The sequence below is a fragment of the Mustela putorius genome, unplaced genomic scaffold (genome assembly GCF_011764305.1).
Source record: "Mustela putorius furo isolate JIRA1106 unplaced genomic scaffold, ASM1176430v1.1 tig00003834_pilon_pilon_pilon, whole genome shotgun sequence".
NCBI lineage: Eukaryota > Metazoa > Chordata > Mammalia > Carnivora > Mustelidae > Mustela > Mustela putorius.
In genome coordinates, this window is record NW_025421987.1 from 47,005,421 (window position 1) to 47,021,525 (window position 16,105).

The window sequence follows — 16,105 nt, forward strand, 5'->3', positions numbered from 1 at the left end:
GCAGACACTTAACGACTGACCCTCCCAGGCATCCCTGACTTAAGGAAATTCTTGAAGGATTTTAACCTGGGGAACATCAGTAATCTAAAAAGCACTATTTTGGCTTCATTTGCTGTTTCCTGCTTGCATTAACTAGAACTGATTCAGACATGGCATAACGAACAGCTTCCATCTGCACCATCCACTACTAACCTGGGGTGTGCCCCCAATTTGATCTGGATCAGTGTGTTAGGCCTGTCTGCAAACTGAATCTAAGGAACTGTATATAAGAGCAGTGATTTACAACTGCTGTTTTTCTAGTATTTTTTTTCTTAATAGGAGAAAGGAGGTAAAAGTTGATAAATTGTTGCTACCCTTATGAGTGATCCTTCATATATGATATTAATAAGTAAGATTAATTTTAAATATTAGGTTTGGGTCTTAGCAAAAGGAACATTTTCAAGTAGAGAAAACTCAGTGCTAAAATCACTTCTGTTCTTATTTTTACACGCCTTACATTCAAAATTGACTTGATGGCCACTAGTATATGGCATCAGATTTGGGGCATAGTTATAATTTGTGTATCTTTTTTTTTTTTTTTAATTTTATTTATTTATTTTAGTAGGGGCAGAGGGTGAGGAAGAGACAGAGAATTCCAAACGGACTCCACACTGGGTTCAGAGCCTGTCATGGGGCTCAGTCTCCTGACCCTGAGGTCATGACCTGAGCTGAAACCAAGAGTCAGATGCTCAGTTGACAGGCATCCCAATTTTGGGGAACATACTTCATAGGAAGTTTTTAGAGTTTTTTGTTGTGTAATGGTTCTTTAGAAAGCATATTTGGATATAGTTTGTTCATGTCTGTTTTATGTTTATTCATTTTGTAGCTTTTTATAAATTTCATTTATGTTCTTTTTCCTGGAAACTGAAAACCAGATTTTGAAAATAGTATATTTCTATTTGGGGATGACTTAAAAACACAACTAAATTAAACTGTCAGCACTTTTGTTTTAAATTTACCTACTGCATCAGTCAACAAACTGCTGTAGCCTCATTCTGCTATTTCTATAGAGTTTTTAATAGAGTGTGGAACACAGCTGACACTTGTTACATTTATGTATTTGTCGACTCTATCCTGTTGAATGGAGGATTTTATCTATTAGGTCCTATAAACATCTAGATCTGTAAGAATCATTTCTCCTGTGTCTCATTAAAATAGCCTTTGGGCTTTGCTTGTGTTTCATTTCCCTTTATAGTAAATTGAGCACTTCTTTGAGATTGGTCTTCCTTTTCTTTTTCTGCAACAGGATCGCTGTATGTGGTAGGGAAGTGATGCTATCTGAAGGTGACATGCTGTCCTTTCTTCCTTCTGTCCTCTCGTTCCCTATTTTGGCTTCCTGGTAACTGGGGCAAGGGAGGATGGGTGGGTGCTAGTCTAAATTAAGATGAAATTGCTTTAATTATTTCCCCTTTATTTGGGAGGAGGGGTGGGCAGTTTCCTACCCAAATTGAAGAAATAAAAGTTACCCAGCTTTTGGCACAATCTGTTTTGGGGTCATGGGGTCTTTTGAAAAAGAAAAACGTTGTAGAGTGATACTCCAGGGGGTAGAAAATGGATATACTTAGAAACAAATTATACTAGAAATCTCAAAAACTTTGAAGTTAATCCTTGCCTGGGGGTGGTGAGAGTCCACAGATTTATAGATAGGAACCTATGCACCAGGACCCTCTGCTGGTACTAGGGTCAGGCAAACAAGTATGTTATTAAGACTGGGAGATGAAACTGATGTTAATTCAACCCCAGGGAATTAAATATTTTCACTATTGCTGCATCTGGGGATTTGTTATCTTTTGATAAATTTTTGAAACATTTAAATATAAGTGTGTGACTTTAACAATATATTCTGATAAATAATCTTGATGGTGACCACTTCTGATGTTACAACTTTGAATGTAGATTTTTGACAAAAATGATTTTAGATATTCCCCAAATAAGTCACTGGCTTAGGATAGATTTGTTTTAGTGTTTCCAGATTGTGAAGGAAAAAAGACTAAGCCCTTGATGTTGAAACTTGGGTATGCCAACTCTTGCTTTGTGCTTAGCCGTAGAGTCAGTAGTCCCATTGGTCGGGGCACTTGTTTCTGGTCCTTGTCCTTTCTTTGCTTTTTGCATGAGCCTTCTACTTGACTAGTGTTTCCTAAACATTATTCATTGAATACATCTTCATGTTTGCCTTCTGTGCACATTTCCTGGCTGTCCTTTAAGTCCACTCATTTTATAAAACTTAAATTTATGTAAATATTGTGAAATAGGGGCTTGAGGTACTAATTCCTTTCTGTTTGCTGCTTAAAGGAACATGTGCATATGAGGGTTTTACTCTACCTGAAATCATCTTTTGTCTCACTGGAGGACATAAAGTTCATTTTGGGAAACATTCCCCTATGTCCTGAAGTTTTAAAGCTCTGATCTTGAACCAGAGTATGACCATGGAAGCTATCTGTAGTTGGGAGTGTTGGTGGAGATAAGGGGTCCTGGGAAGGGTGGGTGCTGCCTGCTGAAATACCCTTTGCTTGGGCAACTTTGTAGTGTTCTGAATATGAAGATTTTTGGCTGTGTGCATGGCAAAGCTTGGAATCCTAGCCTTGTAAACAGTTGGTTTGTTTCTTTAATCTGCCCCACACACCTCCCATAACATTTTGTGTATCTCCAATTAGTCCTAAGTTTTATTTTCTTTTCCAGGTTTGATCTTGCTCTTCTACCTAGTCTTTTATGGATTCCTGGCTGCCCTCTTCTCATTCACAATGTGGGCTATGCTTCAGACTCTGAACGATGAAGTTCCAAAATATCGTGACCAGATTCCTAGTCCAGGTAATTATATTGTAGTTACTGTGGCTTTTAAATAAATTTCATTATACTTTGGGGTGCCCAGGTGGCTCAGTTGGTTAAGGGCCCTCTTCTTGGTTTTGGCTCAGCTCAGGTCATGATCCCCGGGTCTTGAGATCAAGCCCTGTGATGGGCTCCCCGCTGAGTGGGGAGTCTGCTTCTCTCCTTCCTTTGACCCTTCCCCTGCTCATAGCCTCAAGCATGCATACATGCTCTCTCTCAAATTAATCTTTTATTTTTTATTTATTTATTTATTTTTTAAAGATTTTATTTATTTATTTGTCAGAGAGAGAGGAGCGAGAGTGAGCACAGGCAGACAGAGTGGCAGGCAGAGGCAGAGGGAGAAGCAGGCTCCCGGCCAAGCAAGGAGCCCGATGTGGGACTCGATCCCAGGACGCTGGGATCACGACCTGAGCTGAAGGCAGCTGCTTAACCAACTGAGCCACCCAGGCGTCCCTCAAATTAATCTTTTAAAAAAACAAATCTGGTTATACTTTATCTTCACTGTAAATTTTTTACATAGGTAAAAGTTAAACTTTGGGGCTAAGTAATAGGAAAATTTTGATTTTTGTTTGTTTAATATTTACATACTGATATAAAGACCTTTAATATTTACATACTGATATGAAGACCTTTAATATTTACATAATGATATAAAGGGTGGAGCTGATAAATCTTGAGTCCTTTGCCAGGAGTAAGTAGAAATGAATATGGAGAATTACAGTGAAGGCATGTTTGACTATGTTTTGAAAAAGGTTATGAATGGCTTTTGTGAATATTGTGTAGCATTTTCACTTTGCCTTGAGTAATTTACTTACAAAGTATATAGTTTAACTCTAGCTTGGGCTAGAGTGTTGGTCTTGTAAAATACAAGCTTCATATTCTATCTTTAATTGCTCAGTATGGAAGTTGTAAGAAAAATGAGATATCAATAGAGAATAAAATGAGTATACCCTTACTATATTTAATGCTTGTCCATTGATTGTTGGAAGGAAAAAAATTCTCCAGGATACTCCACCACAGAAAAGAAAATAACTGAATCACTTGGTTTTTTTTTTTGTTTTTTTTTGTTTTTGTTTTTGTTTTTGTTTGAAACACTTGTTTTAAATCGTATTTTCTTCCTCCTGATTTCATTCAACAGTCTTCGAATGCCAGCTTTGCCCTTGTTGAACATGGCCCTTGTCCTCAAGGTGCTGGCAGTTTTTACAGAAGAAGCTAACAATGTGCAGAACTCCAGTATATCTAATTTCCCAAAATGTGAACAACTTCTCGAGATAATAGAGAAGGGCAGGCTGCTCATGGAAGAGGCGGGATTTGAATAGCAAGCAGGCCAGGGAAGGTAGGAGTGATGTGGGAGGTTTCTTCCTGGAGCACTGGTTCTCACCCAACAATGATTGGCTCCCCCGGGGATCTTGTGGAGACAGTTTTGGTTGGTATAATTGGAGAGGTCCTACTGGTGAGCAGAGGTGAGGGATGTTGTTAAACATCCTACAGTGCACAATACAGTCCCCCTACCCTCGCAACAAAGACTTAACGCAGCTCAAAATGTCAGTAGGGCTGGTGCTGAGGAACCCTGAATTTAGATCCTTGCTCATGGCATAGATTCATGAACTTATCAACAACCAAAGTGCATCAGCTTCCCAACCATCTTTTCTTAGAACATTTTGTTCTAAGGACTTTTCCTTATTTTGCTCCTAATATTTGTGCAAACACCAGGAATCACACTTCTCTCTTTTTTAGTTTATTTGACCAAGTATCAGAGACTAGCTCCATGCTCATTTCCCCCTCATCTCTCACTGTCGCCCTGTTTCCTTTCTACCTAGGCTTTTTTTTTCTTTCTTTCTTTCTTTTTTTTTTTTTTTTAAGATTTATTTATTTGAGAAGGGGAGTGTGGGCACATGCATGAGTGGGGGGAGGAGCAAAGAGAGAGGGAGAGAAATCTCAAGCAGACTCCCTGTTGAGTCAGGAGCCCAACACGGAGCTTGAACTCATGGCCCTAAACTCATGACCTGAGCTGAAATCAAGTCAGAGGCTTAACCAACTAAGCCACCCAAATACCCCTAAATAATTCTATTAGAATTTTAATATTTATTAGAATAAGTAATTCTAAAATAATTATTTTTCTTTCTACCTAAGTAATGACTTTATTACCATTGAACATGATCCAATCTATTTGAGAAATATTATGTCTATAATTACATGAATAATAAAAGTGTGTTCCATACTCAGTTTCTCTTTTTTTATTTATTTATATGAGAGAGTGAGCATGGGAGGTGAGAGGTCAGAGGGAGAAGCAGACTCCCCACCGAGCAGGGAGCCCGGCACGGGACTTGATCCCAGGACTCTAGGATCATGACCTGAGCCGAAGGCAGTTGCTTAACCAACTGAGCCACCCAGGCGCCCCCATATTCCGTTTCAAACTGAGTTTCTTAAAATTATTTACAACTGTATTGTAGTACTTAAAAGTCTTATAAGTAATTTAATAAATATAGATGTATACACATACATATGTATATATAACATTGGATGAATATATATTAGCTTGTTAAACAAAATTTGCTCTTTACAAAGTGATTATGGTTAATATTTTTTTCTTTCTGCTTGTATTTTCTACAGTCCATACAGTATTTAATATACTGGTTTTTTTGCATTGACCATATTGGTTTTAATTTTAAATGACATCGCTTCAATAATATTGTTGGTACCTAGTAAAACAAATGCTAGTTTGAAATTGGTACATAGAAGTAACCCAGACATACATATAGCATAAACACATATGGCTCCTCACACCCTGACAAACATGCACATTGTGTGCCCATACTCTGATGTTCCAGTGGTTTAAATTGGAAGGATATAGAGGAGTTGTTACAGTCTTTACATTCTGTTGATGTTCTTCATTTTGGATAGGGGAAGACTCTTTGGAGGAATTAAGCATACCGTGATACACCTGTACTATATACACCTGCCATGGTTTTTACTGAAGAATTTCAAATAGGCTGTTAAATAGCAAAAGTTACTAGGGATCCAAGAGCATTGTTAGGCAAGGTCTGAGAAGTAACTGGTATCAGGAATTCAGTTTCAGTGGCACCTGGCTGGCTCAGTCGATAGAGCATGCAACTTTTGATCTCAGAGTTGTGAGTTCAAGCCCCATGCTAGGTGTAGTGATTACGTTAAAAACAAAAAATCTTTAAAAAAAAAAAGTCAGTTTTATATTTCCAGGTCTTAATAAGGAGGTTTTGCAAATTGAATCATTAAAACATTCCCTTAGAAATTAGTCATGTAAAGGAATGTAGTCCTTTGTATAAAGGATAGCTATCTTCATGTTTTTCTTTAAAAATTTCTTTAGTTAGGGGCGCCTGGGTGGCTCAGTGGGTTGAGTCGCTGCCTTTGGCTCAGGTCATGATCTCAGGGTCCTGGGATCAAGTCCCGCATTGGGTGCTCTGCTCAGCAGGGAGCCTGCTTCCCTCTCTCTCTCTCTGCCTGCCTCTCCATCTACTTGTGATCTCTCTCTGTCAAATGAATAAATAAAATCTTTTAAAAAAAAATTCTTTAGTTAGAAATCTTTATATTTTATGTTGGGTTTTTCTTAAAGTTAGATGTTTTCAATATAGTTAATGTGCAAGCTGCCTTCATTCTGTTACTTTCTTACTTGCAGGATATTGTATCTTGTTTCTGCTGTAAAACCTTAAAAAATAAAAACAATTTCATACATATACAGATGGTCATTTAATATACTGGACAGTAAAAGACATTTTATTCCTTCTTTAAATACTTTTACAAAAAGTCTTAGTTATTATAGATTTAGTAGAGATTTTGCAGTGGATGGAAAATCAGGTAGAGGAGATTATCCAAATCTAAGTGATCTCTGGTGTGTTGATCTAGATAAAGGGAAGCTTAATTAGGAGGTCTTTTATGGTGAATGTAGACTGAGATTTGCTCTCCCATGTAGGAACCTTGTTTCATCATATTGCGTAGCATTGCATCTAGTTTAACTCGAGATTCATGCAAACAAACACAAGCAAGTTTAGAGTTTAAAATAAATTGGATCTGATCTAAAATGTGACACTGTATGTTAACCATACTGGAATTAAAATGAAAAAAGCAAGGAAGAATTAGATGTCTGTGAGCAGCAGTTGTAATGGAAACTAAAACAGCCCTTGTTATTCGTATATTTTCAGATTCAGTGCAAGGCATAGCATCTCTAATAACTTTGATACGGGAAATGTTTAGAGACTAGTGAAAATTTTAGGACTGTTTTTAAGCCTGGGTGCAAGGCTGAATTAATAATCTAGATCTAATGCTTTGCTTTTTTTGTTTATTTAAGATTTATTTTTTTTTTTTTTAATTTATTTGAGAGAGAGAGTGTGTGTGTGCACACAGGCAGGAGAAGGGGCAGAGGGGAAGCAGACTCCCTGCTGAGGCGGAGAGCTTGACATGGGCTCTGTATCCCAGCTAGGCAGATCCGTGATGTGAGCCAAGAGTCGAATGCTTAACCAGCTGAGCCTCTAGATCTAATGCTTTTTAAACAAAGAAAGCTTATATTAAAGTTGGAAGCCTAATTATCTTTCTTATAAATATGCTTATATTTTCTTTCCATAAATTCATTCAGCATGTTCTGTGTACATGGGTTTTGGCTCCTGATATGAAACTGTTGGTGGTTATATTCCAGACGCATCATGTGAAAACATTTTAATTATAGAGCAGTGTTTATTACTGAAGGAAGAATATTTAACTGTAGAGTTAAAATTGTATAGGCCTCTTTCACTGAGTAAGTTTTATGTCTCTTTCCATACAGTTAATTTGAATGACAGAAGCTGGGAGACCAATTTGCAAAAGTTTTTCTCCTATTAATAGCAAATTGGCACAACCTAAAAATATTTGATAAGAAAATAAATATGGGAAGTACAAACTAAAATCTGCAACTTTTTTTTTTTTTAATTTATTTATTTGTCATAGAGAGAGAAACGAGAGCAGGCACAGGCAGACAGAGTGGCAGGCAGAGGCAGAGGGAGAAGCAGGCTCCCTGCCAAGCAAGGAGACCGATGTGGGACTCGATCCCAGGACGCCGGGATCATGACCTGAGCCGAAGGCAGCTGCTTAACCAACTGAGCCACCCAGGCGTTCCTAAAATCTGCAGCTTTTAAAGGATTACTTTTATTAGAGGAATGGAGCAATTATAATTAACTGGATAATCAGATTTAGGGATGTTTTTAATTGATAATGTCAAAATGATTTTGAAGACTTGCAGTTCTCTTTCATTTAAATGTCTATGCCTTCATAATCAGAAGTGAAAAGTTCTTGATAATTTCCGTCTGTCTGTGAAAACAGTTTTCCATATAATTTAATGAGATCTGGCCTTTTAAGTATAAGAGCAAGAAGAAAGAAGGAAATTTCCTGCAGTTAATTTCCCCCTTTTTCTTTTATCTCTTTATAGGACTTATGGTTTTTCCAAAACCACTAACTGCATTGGAATATTCATTCACTGTGTCTGATCCAGAGTCCTATCAAGGGTACATTGAAGACCTTAGGAAGTTTCTAAAACGTAAGTATGTTTTCTTAGAGTAAGGTAAAAGATTTTAGTTATTAGAGAAACTATATAATAGTGTTTACTTTTAGAAACATCTTTCTTAGAGTCTGTTTTACCTTTTTTCCCCCGCTCCTGTTCTATACAGTCCACTGAGAGGACTTGCAGGTAGATTTTAAATGAGTTGTGAGAATATTCTAACTTATGGAAAGACATAGGGGTCTAAGCCTAATGGGGGTTGATTTGACTTCTCTGTCCTATAATATGTGCATGAATAAGTCTGTTGAGACAAAAACATATTTATATCTGCATTAAAAAGTATTTAAAGCAAAACTAAATTATACAAAATAGTAACTCTTAAGTGTTTGGATCTTTTGGATTCAGTGTACTTGTGGAGGGGGAAAGGAATGGTATTTTTCATTTTCAAATACCTACCCACTATGGATTTTGGAGTTAGCAGTCTGTAATGCTTTCTAATAGACATCCCAGCCCAGTTTTTCCTTGTTTAACTTAACTCCATGGTATTAACAGGCACATGAATAATTATCCCATGTGCTGGCCTGTTGGTTCCTGATCACCTCACCTCTTCCTCAGGGCACAGGGATCTGCATTCATTTTTAGAACACATAGGACCCCACTGCCAAAATGACTGATTGTGGCTTTCCTGACATAGCCTTCAAGTTCGCCTGTTTAACTTTCCCTCACTATTCTTCTACCTCATTGGGACTTCCACCTCACTGACTCTTTTATTTTATCCCAGCCCCTTCTTCCTAACTTCCCTTTATACCAAGGTTATTAATTCCATGGTTTTTCATTTCATTTTTAGTTTTGCCAGTACTCTAAAATCCCTTACCTGTCAGTCTGTCATAAAAGGCACGTGGATGAACCTGTGTAATTCTCCTAGATGAAACCATATAATTCCTGGATAAAGCCTGTTCTTTGAGCCTGTCCCCAAGCAGGCTGATGAAGACTTTTCTCAGGACTAGGCAGCACTATGAATACTTTACCACCTCCCTCAAGTGGACCAACTCTGCTACCTGGCAGTCCCACTGAATTTCTCTGGATAATTCTCTGAAGGGATTATTTCCAACCTCTAACCCATTACCTTTTCCCCTATAACTCACTTCATATAACCTGCCTCCGCCTTAAAGAAATAATGGAAGTACTCAGATGGGAATTCCACCAGTTTTCCCATTACCAGTAAAACAGACCTACAGTTACAGCCGTTTTGTCTGTGATATTTCTCCTGCTTTGATGCCCTTCCTCCCATTTTTTTAAAAGATTTTATTTATTTAATTGACAGAGATCACAAGTAGGGGGGGGGCGGGGGCGGGGAAGCAGGCTCCCCGCTGAGCAGAGAGCCGGATGTGGGGCTCAATCCCAGGACCCTGAGGTCATGACCTGAGCAGAAGGCAGAGGCTTAACCCACTAAGCCACCCAGGCGCCCCGCCCTTCCTCACATTTAAGGTCACCTGCCCAGTCCTGGTTTTTGGATCTTCCTCTTTCCGTGCCTTGGATTCATTTTTTACTATTCCTTCTCCTATATATTTAGCCTCACTTTATTGGATCCTTCGCATCAGCATGCAGAAGTCCTCAACTTCCTCTTATCTGAAGTCAAAAACCTCTTGATCCTACACCATCCACTTGGCTGTCTTTCTAAATCTCTTTCCCTTGATAGTTTGTTAAGGATATCTTTGTCTAAATATAATCCGTGGTTTAAAAATCAAACAGTAAAGAAAGGTCTATAATGAAAACCGTTTCCTGTCCTACTTCTTTTTTAGCTACAGTTGTATTAATTTACTTAACACATATTTTTTGGCAGGCCTTGTTTGTGTCAAGCACTTTTCTAAGTCTGTCAGTGAAGACAAGAAAAATGTGTTCATGAAGTTTGTAGTTGAGTGGCATGGGAAGGTGATGAGTGCTGTGGAGGAACAGGAGGCAGAGATGGGAAGGTTTTACAGTTTCAAACAGGGTGGTCTAGGAAGGCCTCATGGAAGGGAACCTTTGAGGAAGGATCTGAAGGTGAGGAAAGTAGCCTGAGGCCTACAATGTCAGGGTTTATCGAGGAAGCTAGAGGCGCCTGGATAGAGTAAGCCAGGGTAAGAGCTGAAGGAGCTCAAGGTCAGGGAAATAAAGGAGGACTAGGTTGTATAGGTCTTCAGAAGCCGTTCTTTAAAGTTGTATGGTTTTTACACTGACCTAGTTGGAGGTTTTTAAGCAGGAAATGTCATCTGACTCGAATTTTTAAAGGATCACTCAGGCTGCTTTTTTGAGACTATGGGGGGAAACCAGGAAGCTAGCTAGGAAGCCATTCCACTATTGCAGGGGAGTAGAATGGTGGCATGGCAAGAGAGGAAGAAGTGGAGGTTGTGAGTTCTGGAGGTTGTGGATTCTGGATACATGTTCAGTGGGAAAGAACTTCATGATTTTGAACTTTCTTACAATATTTTTTTTTCTATGTCTCTGAATATTATACTTTCATTCTGGTTCTTGATTTATCACTTGTATACATCATCTTTACTTCCTGCCACGGCAGATGAGGATTTACCTCGCGTGCCTCAGACCCTCCCGCCCACCAACCCATTTCAATAATTGGATTACTAGTTGAATTTTTAGTTTTGTTATTGGTCACCTTTTTATACTTAGACTTTATGTCTTACTCTGTCATCTGTAGACACTCTTCTGACTTCTCTTATTTGTGCACTGTCATCTCAGGTATCCTTTAGAGTCCCCCCTTTTTGGGAAAACTCCTTAGAGCCTTTCCTCTCCTGCTATAGTCTGTATTAACCGTTTAGGCCTTTATTCAGCTGTCATTTTGAGACTCCTTTTTATCACTTTAGTTGGATCCACTGTTTCTTGGCTCCTGCCTTCTTTTTTCATAATTCACTGCCTAACGGAATATATTTATTTCAAGTAACTTCATAAGAAAAGAGCCATGAAATAAAAACTTTGAGTCCTTTCATTTCTGAAAATGACCTAATTCTGCATTTATAGGTGATAGTTTAGTTGTATATAGAATTAGTTCCTTTGTATTTGCCTTTTTCTGCTCTGCAGGGCTGGTTTTTTATTGTTTCTAAATGTATTTCCTTTGGGTTCTAAAATTTGGTTTGGTTTCAGTCTCTAAAATATCACTTTAGTGGTGCCTGTGTGGCTCAGTTATTAAGTGTGTACCTTCAACTCAGGTCATGATCCCAGGGTCCTGGGATAGAGCCCCACGTTGGGCTTCCCTGCCTGTGGGAAGCGTGATTCTCCCTCTCTCACTCCCCCTGCTTGTGTTCTTAATAAATACTGCTTGAGCCTTCTGTCAAATAAAAATCTTTAAAAAAATAAAATATCACTTTACTGAGAACTTGTTGGGGATCTTTCAGGATGAAGGCTTAGTAGGTTCTCTAGTTAAAGGAAATTATTTTCTGTTAGTACTTTGATAATTTCCTCAGCTCAATTTTCTGGTTCTTTCTAGAATTATTCTGTTAGTTGGGTCTTGGATCTCTTGTTTTTCTCTCATTTTCCGTTTTACTATATTATGTTTTCTGGAGGATTTACTTTTAACTCTTTAACCTTCAACACCTCCCTCCCCCCTTTTAACTTTTGAGTTGTCATTGCTGAATTTTAGAAAGACCTTTCTTATGTTAAAAAGATTAAAAGATACATGGCCTTTTCCCCCCAGTGGATACTGTTTAAAATTTAAAGTTTTATTTTGTTCAAATTAACCTTTTTCCTTTCAGGTCTTTCCTTTCCTTTCAGGTCTTCCCTTTCCCTTTCCTTTTCTCAGATGTATAGGGCTCTTTGGTTATGCTGTCTGGCATCAGTGATCTTTGTCCCATCATGCCTTAGACTTGCAGGGAGGGAGTTCTTCATAATCAGACCATTCATCATTACGACTCCTTGCATTAGAGGGATTCTGTATTGAAGTGGAACGTGGCACAATACAATATAAACTGACCTGTGCCAAAAGGCGTATGCAGTCAAAGCCCTTAGGGGAGATTGGTGAAGCCTCAGAATATTTCTTGCAAAATGATCTTTATGATTGTGCCACCAAAGTCAAGAAGGAAGTGATGAATGTTGTGTGGTACCTAGTGTGTTGTAGAAGTTTAGCCCTATCTTCCAAATATTTGAATCCTTCTTTTGAATGAGTACATAATTATAATTATATCCTAATTTTTTATAGAACATGAAACCAAATATTTTTTTGAATTTTTTTTTTCCAAAGTAAAGATCTACATTTTCTTGTAAACAAATTTACTTTGAAATTTTTGTTCCTTTTTTGGTTGAATTCACTTTAGGTGGCCTTTCTCTGGTACCAGCCGTACCCACACAGCAGTAGTTCTCATAGAGGTACTGCTGCAGCATATCTTAACTATTTTTGCATTTCTTTCAGTAAACACATTCGTTGAGGGCAGGGACCACACCAGGCTTGCTCGCTGTTGTGCCACTCTTGCCTAACACTGTGCCATTGTGGAGCGAACAGCCAAAAACTCATTGTGTATCTCTCCCTCTCCTCTCTTTCCCATCTCCTGGTTGGGACCATTTAACTCTAGCACTTGAGTTTATCTAAGATGTTACCTGTTTCTGCTAAAAACACCCTAAGTTAACGTTAACTCACAGGCACCTCTTGACGCCCAGCTTTGTTGCAGTCCCTGCAGAATAGACTGCCTCTGCACTGTGTATCCTCAGGCCCTTGAGTAATGATTGTTAGATTGAATGCCTGTTTTCCCCATTATACTGTAGAATCCATCAGGGAAGCCTCAGTGCCTTTTTATGTTCTCACCACTGTCTTTTTTTTTTTTTTTTTAATGGGATTATAGTTTACGTATAATGTTACATTAGTTTCAGGTATACAACATAGTGATCTGACAAGTTTATAGGTTGTCACCACTATCTTTCGGGCCAGGAGCATAGGAGGCTTTCAGGTAAAGCTTTAGCCATGTCTGGCGCCACCTAATGGTGACAAAAGAGTTTGCGTCCTTGTTGGATGCAGTAAACCTCAGAACTATTAAAAGTTAAAGGAACAAACTTAATATTCTTTCCCCAGAATAATGTGGTAATCAGTTTTGCTGTTTTTGTCGTTGAAGAGTGTAGTCCAAAGGATGATGTGTTTCTGGCTGTGTTGAAGATCTGTTTCTGGCTGATCTGTGTGTACATATATGTTTCCTTTTCAGCTTACAATTTAGAAGAACAGAAGAACCTCACAGCCTGTCCCGATGGAGCACTTAATGAACAGAAGGGTCCAGTTTATGGTGCATGTCAGTTTCCTCTTACTTTACTTCAGGAGTGCAGTGGTGTGGATGATCCAGAGTTTGGCTACTCCAAAGGAAATCCTTGTGTTCTTGTGAAAATGAACAGAGTATGTACATATTTTGCAGCTATTGCTTTTTTCTAGCACCCTCGGTACAAACGGTCATGAGCTGTGCTGGTGAGTGTGGCAGGGGACTGCATCCCAGTGTAGTTCGTTCCCAAGTCATCACATGGGTAAGGATCCTTACTGCTGTTGATATTATTTAGGTTGCCATAAAACTTCTCTTTTGGGAGGAATGTTTACTTTACAGGCATTTGCATGTAAAATGCATATAAATTCAAAACCTAAAAAGTTCCTCCCACAAAACAGATGGATGTGTGTTGCCATGCAGAGTTAGATATATCTGCTGCATACATGAAAGTAGCCTCGTGACATAGAACTGAATAGTGCTGGGTCTTAAAATGTGATTAAACAGACAGATGTGAGATAGTAAGGTTCCATGGAAGCCTTATGGAAACATATGTTGAGGGTTTTAACTAATACAATTTCATGAAAACCACTTTTATGCTTCTGCAGTTCTTACTGTTAGTATTAAAGGTTTCTGTTTGGTTCTTGTTTTAAGGGTAGCAAAGTGCAATGCTATGTTTTACTCAATTTTTTGGTAACGGATTTATTTTTCTAAATTGCCCCAGTACAGTAATAAGACACCTGATGGTAAGATTATATTGAAAAGTCCATTCTAATCCTCTAAAATAAAATTAAAAGGCAGATGTAACAGCTTTAATACACAGAGTTGGTATTCCTCTCAACCCTTCCACCCGTGGGTCTCTAGCAACAAAACAGGAGGTTCTTTCATATATGTTTGTGATGTTTCAATTAATTTTTCTTTACCGTAGATAATTGGATTAAAACCTCAAGGAGAACCAAGGATAGAATGTACTTCAAAGGTTAGTATTCAAAAAATAACCCAACTTCTGTTAAGCTTTAGTATATCTTAATATTTTAAATGTCAGTGATTTTTAGTCATTTTATCCTGTCCCATTTTTCAAAGTCCTCTTTAGTGCCAGTCTTAGAAGAATAAAATCCCACCAAACTTTGGGTGTCTAGCCCTTCTTAATTTGCAAATGGTAATTCAAATAGAAGTGTTTTCCATGTGCATTGATTTCATTGTGTTTACATTTATATCATATTTCATTGATTCTAAGATTCACTTTTTTCTATCTTAACAAAACTGAAGTGAGTTGGCCTTATAATGGATGGTGTCTTAATAGTGCATCCATAGATTTTTTTTCTTTATTAATAGTACATAAATTGGTGTACATTAGTGGCATCTGAGAGTTCATGAAACATGGTACATTTTCCTTAAGGCAGAGGCAGTATTTTCTCTCCTGTCCCTACTTTATTTTTTTCCAGAGTGCTATGCAGTTTTCATCTCATAACTTCTTCTGTTTTTCTCTCCATGCTGCAAGTGCAACTAAGACAAATATGTAAATGATGGGTAAGAGTTCTGAGGAGAAAATATTAAGTTCTAAATTTAATTTATTGTGCAAAATTTAGCATTCCAACCCTAAATCTGTGTCAAAGTATACCTTACTTGAAATGTTACATTGAAATCACTTCTAAAGTTGTTGGTGGAGAAAACTGTACTTCTTTTAGCCTTGAAAGGACTTCTTATGTAGGCAGAAACTTTTTTTTCAGTTATTCTCAAATTCGTTCATGCATCAGAATGACTTGGAGAGCTTGTTGGGTACCATTCCTGAAGTCTCTGACTCAGTAGTTCTGAGGGAGGCCCAAATTTTGCGTTATTTTTAACTAAAGTTTCCAGGTGTTGGTGATGCTGATGGTCTTTTACTTATACTTTGAGAGCTCCTACTTTAGAGTATCTTTAATAATTCCTTTTGAATATTTAGAGTAGAATAAAAAGCCAGGAAATCTATGGTTTCTTATCTGCGTTAAAGTATACATGTGAGAACCAAAGGCAGGCAGTTCACTTTACCTTATATCAATCAGCTCAGCCAATATGTTACTTAAAACCAGAAGCTGCATCTAAGCTGAGCTTTTCTTGATAAACAGATCCTTCTGAAAATCTAAGCACATACTCTCTTAAGATAAGAAAACGTTATGGCTACAAGGTACATTCAAAAAAAGGAACTCTTTATTAACCTCCTCCCTCCTTGCTTGCTAGTCTTTCCAATAGAAAGTTCTGGAGACTTAGGTACTAGTAGACTTCAGCCAGGTAGAAGTGGTAATTTCATGACAGTGTACCTGCGTGCAGGAGCTTTTGCCTTTGCATGTGAGCAGACTGTATAGATGACTAGTGGCTCTGTGGAGCCAACACTACTGAGAGAGGAAAACATATTTTGGCCAGAAAGGCAAAAGCTGTAAACTCCTAAGATTTCAATTTTGTAAATGTTTGGCCAGTATAAACAACTCCATGTAACTGTTTTAAGTGGATCTTTTTCTGTTCTGTATCTTTTGCTTCT

At 38.0% G+C, this 16,105-nt stretch overlaps 1 protein-coding gene and 1 long non-coding RNA gene across 3 annotated transcripts in view; one reads left to right on the forward strand and one right to left on the reverse strand.

Annotated features, from left to right (window-relative positions):
• The window catches only part of ATP1B3 (ATPase Na+/K+ transporting subunit beta 3), a 44,773-nt gene that overhangs the window by 23,696 nt on the left and 4,972 nt on the right, over window positions 1-16,105 (forward strand). The window contains exons 2-5 of the mRNA XM_045088460.1: window positions 2,719-2,847; window positions 8,297-8,404; window positions 13,546-13,730; window positions 14,519-14,569. Of these exons, the coding sequence (XP_044944395.1) occupies window positions 2,719-2,847; window positions 8,297-8,404; window positions 13,546-13,730; window positions 14,519-14,569 (473 nt within the window). The remainder of the gene's footprint in view (window positions 1-2,718; window positions 2,848-8,296; window positions 8,405-13,545; window positions 13,731-14,518; window positions 14,570-16,105) is intronic.
• Window positions 1-16,105, reverse strand: part of LOC106006015 — a 56,976-nt gene that overhangs the window by 21,753 nt on the left and 19,118 nt on the right. The window lies entirely within an intron of this gene.